General features: G+C 37.9%; 1 protein-coding gene across 1 annotated transcript; it reads left to right on the top strand.

The window, feature by feature from the left end:
- Positions 1-259: 259 nt before the first annotated feature.
- Positions 260-10769, top strand: LOC134839413 (von Willebrand factor A domain-containing protein 3B-like). Its single transcript, XM_063854951.1, has 8 exons — positions 260-1390; positions 2755-3000; positions 3460-3867; positions 4604-4817; positions 5620-5824; positions 5893-6174; positions 8728-8953; positions 9044-10769. The coding sequence occupies exons 1-8, from the start codon at positions 613-615 to the stop codon at positions 10636-10638; spliced, it is 3954 nt and encodes a 1317-aa protein (XP_063711021.1). The 5' UTR covers positions 260-612; the 3' UTR covers positions 10639-10769.
- The last annotated feature ends 117 nt before the right edge of the window (positions 10770-10886 follow it).

Raw genomic sequence — 10886 nt, 5'->3', positions numbered from 1 at the left:
GACATTCTCTTTGATATATTAAATTTAAGTTGTGAGCCTCCCTAAATTACATTAATATTGATGGGCACCTTTCCAAGTTTTTGTTGAAAAGCAGTTAATTAAACTTCCATAATATTCCACTCTGAGAAGTAAACATCTGCTTTGGTAACAAAACAAATGCTTTTTAAAATTAAATTCGTGGCATTTATGTATCACTTCAAATTTATTTGCTCAATGCTTTGTTACAATGCTTTTTCAGTTGAATTTGAAGTCACTTTCATATTGGTTTGAGAAGATAAAAACGTTTTTATGCTCATTTTAACATGCTGCCAATAAAATCTTGCTCTATTTTATTACCGTGCTGCACGTTTTTTGCTCCAGTGATTCTAGCCGGCGAGTATTTGCGTTTATTGTCAAAAAACAAAATACTTCAATTTTTAAACATCTTTACACGCTGACTGCTTTTGAAATCATATTAATACCTGTGTATCTGCTAGTTTATCCTGAAATAATCTATATATCTTTTTTATTTGATGTTAAATCCTTCCCTATTAAAAATAGCATTTTATTGTTAATCCAGCCTTGACTAGACAAAGACAATACGGCTTTACTAGTCAATGTTGTATTTTAAAAATGCAACCATCAAACCAAATGAACGCGCCTCAAAAAGGAAAGGCCCGATTTGACATCGGACATTTGTCACCTCGGAATTTGACGTACAAAAGCGCTTCAAAGTCGGCGCAGAGGCGGGAACGACCTTTGATGTCCTGCGATGCCCTTAGTGACGTCATGATCAGCAGTTCTGATTGGCTGAAAATTTACGGATTATCAGCCAATAAGCTTTCACTGGAGCATATTTTACCTTTCAACGGGTTCAAACACAGTACGAGCTACGATGATGGCGTGAAGAAAAACGTTTCGTCCAAATATGGCGAGGGTTATTTCGACCAGTACATGCAAAAAGATGGAAAAGTTTTCAACTTAATTGCAGATACCCAAAAGTTGCAACAATTTATCCAGCAACTCAATGCGGCAATTCGTGTTTACAAAAACCGAATGGAATGGCTAACTTCGGGATCCCGGAAATTTTTCGGGGTCCTTCATGAAAAATGCGTTTCGATCATTATAAACGTTCACACTTATGATGATATAAGATACGATCAATATGTCAAAGCTTTGGAGGAACTTCTGAATGATCAGATTGCGAAAATCGAGAAGTTTAATTTGATTAAAGTCGGCCAAGATGTCGAGTGTTTTAAAGAGTGTTTCGTAGACGTCAACAATTCATCGATCAATGAGGCGCTCCAGTGGGTTAAAAATATGGACAGATATTCTCTGAACACTAATACGTGTGTAGTTGAAGGAGTAGCGAAGGCGTTCAGTTTGGCACAGCCGCCGAACCTAAAATATGGTAAGAGAAAGAGAATGTCGCTCGAAAAAATCAACGTGGCGCTATCAGTTAATCCAAAATTTTTTAAAAAATAACCAAGAGAGTGTTTATCGAGAAACATTCGTTTATCTGTCAAATTCATTTTTCAGATCAATATATGCAGTTGATTTTCATTTTTTGTTTGTTATTTTCATCGTTTGTTGGGCAAGTAGCCTATTCTTGGTACTGTTTTTAAAATACAAACAAGTATAGCCAGTTGCCGAGTAATTAGCACAGAATGTTCCACCATATTCTTAAAACAAACACGAATTTTTTTTCTTCAAATTAGTGTCGTTTTTTGTGCATGGTGGATAAATGGATCTGACGAAAACCAAGAGCTTTGTTATATCCGACAATCACAGTAAAGCCGGCAAACTGGGCTTTAATTTTTTCTCAAAAAAGACAGGAAAACAACAAACCAGATTTTTTTTTCAATTTTTTTCGGCAGAGGTTTTTTTGAATCAATGAACTTTTTATTCCCAAAACCGCGCTAAAAAAAACTAAAATTTTAACAAGAGTAAAACTAAATTTTTATGGCCTATCTTTCTGTATAAAGTCTGCTCGCTTGCTCTACTCGCTAGTTACTGAGGCAAACTTTTGGAAGTTTTTCAATGTTATTTGCATCAAGGCTCGAAGGGCTCTATTTTGAAATATCATTCTTACAATTCCGATTAGTGTAGTATTTCTGCGTACTGGGATAAAAAGGATCTGAACGCTAAACTCGAAGCTAGGCATGTTCGATAGTCATAGTAAAACAGGCAAATCAGAAAAGATTTGTTGTAGAAAAATGATTCGAAAATTTAAAAAATATATATTTTCTTAACTATTTCTAAGTTTTTTTTGCTTTCTTTTTTGCATTTTGAATTTTTTTTTTCCTAAAATGGCGCTGAAGATGGCGCAAAAAATAATTTTACTTTTTACTTAAATTATTTTTTTCAGGGCTTAAATAGAGCATAAACAAGCTATTGTAAGCCTGTTCGCTCGTTTTATTTGCACAAAATTGAACTATAAAATTAAAGTTTTAAGCAAGTTTTTCTCAAAACTGGGAAAATTTTTAAAATTTAAGTATTGGCCAAATCACAATTAAAAGGGTTTCACTGTGTGGAAAAAATGCTAAAACACACCCGAATACAAACTTCCTCCTTATTTTCAATATTCGGAACAAAAAGGATCTCATAATAATAAACCTGAAAGTTTTTTTCACAGATTATTTTTGTAAGAGCCAAACAGTTGATTCGAGGATAAACTATATCGCTATAAGTTTCGCTGCTGGTATTAGATAAAAACTTAGAAGAGAGAAAAAATAATAATTTGTTCCTCATTCCAAATGATTATTTTTGGTTCAGGCGTGTACCTGTTTACTGAAAATGGAGCCACAGACGGTACCAGGGAGATCCTCAAATCCAGGGTCACCTTAATTGGGAAGCCACTACACACAGTGGCCTACAACAGCACAGACAGAGACACAGTGTCTTTTCTGAGGGAATTGAGTGGGTGTGTAAAGGGGGGCAGATTCCACGCCTACTCCGTCACTGAGACGGATGTCGACTCTTTGACGGGGGAGATCAGTTATTACGGGGGCACTCCGCCCGGTGAGTTCTGAAAATAAAATTCGCAAAGGTTCCTAAAGTTTCCTAATTTAATCTTTATCGAGCAAATTAACAGGCCAGCATCGGTGTGCAATCAATCACAGACAGGCGTGGGACGGGGATGATTATTTTTGACTTTATGAGAAAGATTTGAGGACAGTAGCAACCGCTCTCTTTTCAGTTCTGGTTGCTAACCTTTTCCAAAGGTTCCCTCTTTGGTGCTATTTTACGATATTCTTTTTCTGCCAACCAACCCTTAACATTGTCTAAAGTTGCATTTGGAGCCAATATTCACAATTTTGCGGTGAGAGAGTGCCGAAAAAACAGCAAAAATATTTTAAGCCATTAGGCGTCTTAATAATGTTTTGGGAGAAAATCAGAAAATCAGTTTGGTACCCTAAAAAAGTAACCGCACTTGCCGCACTGGTTGGCGATTGCAATAGATGATTGTTTGATTGCTAGGCGCCGGTATGCCAGATGAACTGATGCTAATTTGGACGGAGCTTGAAAACGCACGAGACATCGTAGACCAACTAGAACACATCATCAAAACAACCGAAAAAAGAAAACTGTCTCGCAAAACCGAATCAGTAAAATCATCAGGCACTGACTCTGGATTCGGATCATTGGGTCAAAGCTTGAGTTCTCTTGGATCCCTAACATCGGCGAGATCCGAGAAGGAACCGAAGCCCCGGTATGCAGACATGCAATACATGGATTCCAAGACTTGGTTATTGCAAAATGGAATCCGCAATAGGGGTCTGGAATTTTACACGTTCCTTGGAGGAGTGGCATTTAGACACTGTGACGGGGTGGTGCCTAATCTGGACCATAGCCAAAGTGACAAAGAAAATAAGAGAGCCATGACAAGTTAGCTTTATCTTCCGAACACGTCACGAAGTGACAGGAAGGAGCTATGGCTTAGGATGTTTTTTTTTCAGCCCAATTTTGCGAAGCTCAACAAAAGTTTTTGAGGGCCATGTGTGTTGTCATGTTAATCTCACTTGGTCGTGATTTTGGATCTCGAGAAATCTACTAGTCGTGATTTCGGATCCAGCAAAGAATGAAAAAAATTGACTTTGTCGAGAGAAAAAACTGGTCCAAATTTTTTCGTTTTTCAGACTAATTGACCCAACGTTTTATTCAACTAAACTGCTCAAACTAATTTAGCCATAATTACCTAATTCTTGGACGAGCGCCTAGAAAAAAATAGTCAAACAAACAAAAATCATTTTCTCATATTCGCAGCAACCGGATATCCTTGTTATTTTGAAAAACAATCGAAATTCTCCGCCTTCAACAACTTGAGCTCAACTTTTACAGATGAACTTTAAAGTCGACTATATTTCTAATGCAGGTTTTGTTTCAGTATTGTGTTCCGGCTTCTAGCACGCTTTTAAAGCAAAGGGTTTTTAAGCGTATAAAACAACACGCACCTTAAATGTTCCAGTTCGTAAAGAACAGTAATTTAAAGCATAGCTACAATTTTGTCCAATAACATGTAAAGTGATCCCTATTTTTTTTGCTGTATGTTCCAAAATCATTGCAAATAAAATGATTCGCTATTTTTTTTTTCAAATTATTTTTTAAAAGTGATTTTTGGCAGGCGTCGATTCGAAGAAACTGATCAACGCCAAGTACTGTGAGAACTTCGTGCATGTGTTGTGGAAAGATGGGCGAGTAAGACACGTGCAAGTGACGGGAAAGATGTTCAGAGACTACGAGACTCGAATGAACTCGACACTGAGACAGATCTCCAATAGGATCTCGTGGCTGTGCCAAGGCAGTCGGGAACTGTTCGGAACTGTCTGTGAAAACAAGTGAGATTGAAGAAATACAATTCTAACACAATGTTACGATCATTCCAACCCTTGTTTCGATCATAGACTTAAAAATCAGACTTCATAATTACAAGATTGAGCATAGACTATTTAATATCCATTGCATGAAATTAGGTGGGAGCGGCTCTAGAACTTTTACGAGAGTTGAAAAACGCTTTCGCTCTAAAAGCAAGTTCAGTTTCCGCCCTCTCCTGAAACATTGAAAGAGCCCTACTTCACACTTTGCTAAACGCATGCCAGGTCTTGCGCATTTATGACATCAGCCTTTTTTGGGGTCCGTTGGATACCAATGAACATTGAATCCTTAGAGGAAGTTGCTCGATACTTGAAGGTCAGAAAACCTTTCCAGCCCAAAAAACTATAAATATTGGGTTATGGTCCGAATCAGTGACAAAATTGCGGTTCTCTTCAAAGAGCTGTACAGCTCGTATGTCAATAAAGGGTTATATCAAGGATTTATTTACCGACGAAGAGCGGATTTTCAATCAGGTTTCATAGGAAGGTTCAATCTTTCATTATTGAAGGTTCAATCTTTCAATCTTTCTAAAAAAATTCGAGCTCGCTTGAAACAACAAAAAGATTTTATGCAAAATAGTATCAAAGAGTGACTCTTTGGGTAGTCAGGGGGTTGACTCCCTGAGGGTGGCGTCCGCAATCCCCCTCCTCCTAAATCCGCCCTGATAGTACTAAAACGAGACCCGTTGGGTGGCTAGCGTGATAAATTATCCCTCAATCCGTCCAAATCTTGTTAAAGAGATCAGAATTCTCTATTGTTTCTTAGAGTGTACATTTTGGTGGACACCAGTGCCTCCATGGAGTCCAGACTGCTGATGGTAAAGGAGAAGTTGTTCCAGCTGAAACAGGAACAACTCAGACACAAGGTCATGTTCAACATAGTAGCATTCGACAGTCATGTCAAGGCATGGAGAGACGCACTGGTTGATGTCAGCGAGGAGAATCTCAGACAGGCATGGGACTGGGTCAGGGTGAGTAGATCATTTACACAAGGTCAATTCGTTTTTTCTAAAACGAGCTTTAACACTTTTTTCATCAGGATATTGAAACCGGGGGTTCTACAAACACTCTGGGAGCCGTGAAGGTAGCTCTGAGCGACAAAAACACGGAAGCCGTTTACCTTTTATCCGACGGAAGACCAGACCAACTTCCCAAATCCATTTATGCACAAGCATGTATGCACCCTCGAATTCCAATTCACACAATCTCATTCAACTGCCACGACAAAGATGCCAACGAGTTCCTGAAGGAATTGGCAAACATCAGTGGAGGAAGGTTCCATATCTTCTATGATTCCAGGACTCCTGCCGACGTTCCTAGGGTTCGTACCGTTGATATCTGATTTGTTCGTCACGCAAAAGTAAAATCAAAAGTTTGAGATTTTTTTCTATTAGTTTTCTTTGCTCAGATCGTCAGATGAAGGGCGGACTTAAGACTTTCTCAAGGATCGAGGGCGAGTTTTCAAATTATTTTCAACTAAGTAGTCAAACTTTTTAGGTTGAAATAACTGATTTTTGAGCTCTCTGAAAAACCATTAACGGCATTTTGCAGTATCTTTTTGCGCCGCAGTCAATTTTTTTAGAAAAATGCCAAGGATGCCTTTTTTTGGCGCTGCCCCCCCCCTCCTCCTTAAAATAAGTATATATAATTTAGAAAAACACTATGGCTGATCGGCTAAAAGTGAATGTCGTAAAATAGTACCAAATGGGGGACCTTTTGGACAGTCAGACTGATTGAATGCCTGAGAGGAGGGGGAGCGCATATATATCCCAATGAAAATCAAAATGAATTTCAAAAAAAATTAGGGAAGACACCTCACCAAAAATGCTAATCATACATTTCTATTAACTATGAAAAATACTAATCATTCAAACTTCATATATTTTGCTAAAATGGTGTCCTTCAACTTTCAAAGAATTTTTTCCTTGAAGTAGTTTCAAAATTGCTCACTTCAAAAAAATTATTTTCAGGCGCAAAACGAGTTTTGTATTCAAACATACAATTTCCGAAACGTTTATTCTGCATGCAAAATATAAATTTTTGTGTGAATAAGGCAACCCTGGATACACAAAAATTGTTTTTCTTTTTTTTTTCGTTTATGTGGATAACATTTTCCAAAACCTTTCAAAACGTCTATTTTATTTTGTATGGCATGTGTACATATGCCTTGATCAATGCTTGATTAATTGAAAGTTCAAATTTTAAATATTTCATCTTTGAAAATTTTTGCGAGAATTGAAAAGGTTGATATTTGCCTAATATCAATTGTGAAGGACAGTTCTAAGACAATTCAGTTTGCTTCCTATTGACAATTCCTAAAACCATTCAGCTTGCCGCCCTTAAAAATGCAAGACTGTCTAACTTTTGGTGACTCTGGTTTTGAGTAAACCAAGGTCTTTGTTAATTGTTTTTGGCTATGAACACAACCAAGGGCGGATCTAGGGTTTTCTCGAGGGGGAAGGCAGATTTTCAAAAAAATTTCAAAAAAACTTGACAACCTTGTTTTTTTTAGGTTGACCAAATTGATTTTCCGAGCTCTCCTAAAGCACTAAAGCACACTAAAAAGACTCTGTTTTGCCAAACTTTTTGCGCCGCAGGCAAATTTTAGCCGTTTTTGGGCACTTTTTGAAAAATTTTGACAAAAAAATTGCGTTTATTGGCGTGTGCTCCCCCTCAAAAAATTATTATATATTGGCGCTGAAGGCGCCTTAAGAAAAATTTTAGGGTCGGTCGGCCAAAAATGGTTTTCTTAAAAAGTACCAAAGGGGGGACCCTTTGGGTCGGCAGGTAGTCGAATCCCTGAGGGAAAAAGCGTCCGCCCAATAATAGTTTTCAGAATTAATCACGGAAAAATCAAATTTTCGATTTTTGGAAAAATTCTATTCAAATAAATTCCGTATATAAAAAAGTCTTTAATCATAGACCTTTCATGTAATTTTCTGTACTTATAGAAACGCTTGAAAAGTATGACTAACATTTTCTTATTATATTAATTTTGTATGGCTAGCAAATTAGGGCAACCAGATTAAACTAAACATAGTATCTTTTTGGCCGTGTCATTGTATTATTGGCTTACACAAAGGAAGCATTGCAAGCTGTCAAATACAAAACTACGGAAATTTCAATTTTTTGCCTGGAATGGTATGTTATTTGAGAGAAAATTTTCTAGAAACACAAAACAATAAAAATCTAAGTTTCCGTTCAAACAACGAGCAAAAAAAGGTAACTACAAAAAACCAGTTTCAGTAAATTTACAAATGGTTGAATTATTTAAACACCCTTGCTTTTAATTACACTAAAACTTTCCTACACCACATGTAAAACCCGTTTTGTGGTAAAGCCGACAAAACACCAGCTGACAGACAGCAGGTCAACAATTTGTTTGAAGCGGAATTTTTACCGTTCGACAAAAAACTACTTAGACTCGATCTTAGGACTGCTGTCCTCCCAGGCCTAGTCTTACCTGTCTACCTAATGCTCCTGAGAAATTTAAAAATTTGCAGTTGTAGTTGTTATAAATAAAGCTATAAAAACCCTCACATCGTTTTGTATCATGACTGAACATGAAAACAACTTTTTGATTTTTTCTTATAAATAATATCGTCAATTAAATTTTAAACTGAAACAATATACAAAGGTTGGTCAGAATGAATGAAAAACAAATCCTGGAAAAATTATTTTCCGGTTTTTCATGCTTTTTTGCGGATAAAAGACCTCACAACGGGTAATTGGCGAGGATTTTTTTTTGTGCACATTACGTTTCAAAAACGATTTCAAAGCTATTTTGGTTTTGCAATTCTTTTAAATTGAGACCGTTTTCGTTGAGAAAAAACGGAATCAAGTTTTTAACGATATAAAAAGAACTGAAATCTAGGGATTCCAAAGTGAGGATCTAACTCTTCTCCGCCAAGAACTTGACAAGGGCAAACAGAGTCTGAAGCTAGTGGCCAAACTTAGAGCCGAGTGTGCGACGATGGAGTGGGTGAAACCCGAGATGCAGTCGGATGGCCGAGTAGAGAGGGGAGTCACGACTAGCAGGACTCCGAGGACTACACGAGAGATGAGTTCGGGATCCTCTATCGGCAGTATGAGTCATAGAGGTAAAAAAAAACTGGATACCAGTTTGACCCCAATCAAAAAATGAAAAAGTTATTAAAAAAAAACAATAGCAGAGAATAAAACCTTTTTAGGGACTCCTCGTAAGTTCAAGGTCATTGACCCCGAGCATGAAATGACGAGATCCCTTGAACACGACTCGCCACGGCTGGACTTAATGAGAAAGACCCTTCAGACAATGAAACAATATTCCTCTGAAAATGCCTCCTCAATAAATTCGGCCAGGTCAACAACTCAATCTTTGGAATCAGAATTCGAGATTCCAGGTAGTAGTAAAGCTAATTGGATATTGGAAGAAACACAGAAGATGTTCGAACGGCAGAAGGTCAGAAGAGACGAAGCGCTCAAATTAGCCGACAATGTTTTGACTCAAGCGCAAAACAAAAAACTTATGCAGAAGACGCCAAGAAGTGTTTATCAAGACGAAACTGAAGAATCGTTGAGAGACTGGTTAAAGTCTAATAGCTTAGTGGCCAAAAGACTAACAATTATAGACGCCCTTTCAAAGACGCTCATAACACAAAAACCAATGTTCGTACCTTCAATCGATAAAGTAGTTTTGTCAAAAGTATTTGACGAAATTTTGCCAATTTCTTACGCCACAACTCGTCAAAAAAACGAGATTCACCTCGTAAATCCTGCCGCCGTTGATTTGAAGTCTTACGAATCACGACTGACTGAAATGATTCAGACATATTACCGCAAACTGGATTTCCATATATGGCAAAGATTGCCTTATATGGAAAAACAGGGTTATAGTAACATCCCGCCCAATTGGGAAACAGACCGAGGTGCTATTTTGGAGTCGTTGCAACGATGTAATTGGCCAGTAACGAGACAAGAGTTACAACTCATTGACGACGAAATTGAGCTTGGGAAGAAATTTCTCCAGCAGTCGATTGATTTACGACTCTGTACTCGAAACGCACAAAACTCACCCGAAATCAAGTCGGCGAGGCACGAGTTCAAATCTTCGCCACGTTCAAAGTCTAGAAGGCTTCAGCGAGCGCAGTCGGCACGAAGACCGGTTTCGGACTTGCAAAAACAACGTCGAGAGGAAATTTCCACGAAAGTTGAGCTTTCACAGGATGAAATTAATTTAGTTAACATGTACCGAGAAAAGATCCGTAGCAACGGGTCCCTTCGCGCGAACAAACCTCAAAAAATAACAGCAGAAGATAGAAGTCCAAAAGTTAGACGAAAAATCCAACCAAACCGACGCGAAGAACCGGTTGCCAGAAGTGCTCCAAAGTTCGGTGAAAACGACAGCGCGCAAACTAGTTCCAAGCTATCTTTGGAAGGCTCCGAGTCTTACACAGCTTCTTATTACAGCAACAATTGGCCAAAGGAAGCGGAAATCAAGATCCGGCAACCTGAAACAGGTCAAGTCAGCGGCGCCCGAAAATCGAGCGCCGAACAACCTTTTGAAAAATCGACTCAAGAAACTGTGACCGAAAAAGAAGATAATAAAAGAGAGCTGCTTCAAAATATAATTTCCGAGGCAGGGCAAGGTCGACAAAACTCGGATTATCGGGAAATATCCGAGGAGACTGCTCGGAGAGCGCCGAACGGCGAAAAGAGTCTGGTTTCTAGTTCGGCTTTTGCCGATGGAACTGGTTATTTAGACGAAGATGATGAAGAAAATGAGAGCAAGAAGAGTTTTTTCTAGCCATTATTGGACTTTAACTTTCACTAACAAGCTTTATTTTGTCAGATATTTTTTTGAATGATTTTAGATAAATTGCTCAAAGAATTTCATTTGGAGAACCATCATTTCGAAAAAAAAATTGGTTAAAAGAACTCTGTTTTGAACTCTTTTTGTTGGCTCAATGTTAACATGGGTTTTGCAATGCAAAAAATGAGGCATAGGACTGTGTTTTTTTTTAAAAAAATTGACACTCTATACTTTATATATGC

The sequence above is a fragment of the Symsagittifera roscoffensis genome, chromosome 2 (assembly GCF_963678635.1).
Source record: "Symsagittifera roscoffensis chromosome 2, txSymRosc1.1, whole genome shotgun sequence".
Taxonomy (NCBI): domain Eukaryota; kingdom Metazoa; phylum Xenacoelomorpha; order Acoela; family Convolutidae; genus Symsagittifera; species Symsagittifera roscoffensis.
The sequence above is the reverse complement of the archived record's forward strand: the minus strand, read 5'-3'. Positions and strand labels throughout refer to the sequence as shown.

Excerpts from the sequence above, each read along its gene's own strand:
- LOC134839413 (XM_063854951.1), top strand. The coding sequence starts at position 613 with ATGCAACCATCAAACCAAATGAACGCGCCTCAAAAAGGAAAGGCCCGA. Across the intron at positions 1,391-2,754 it reads GCCGCCGAACCTAAAATATG|GCGTGTACCTGTTTACTGAA; the intron begins GTAAGAGAAAGA and ends TTTTTGGTTCAG. Across the intron at positions 5,825-5,892 it reads AGGCATGGGACTGGGTCAGG|GATATTGAAACCGGGGGTTC; the intron begins GTGAGTAGATCA and ends TTTTTTCATCAG.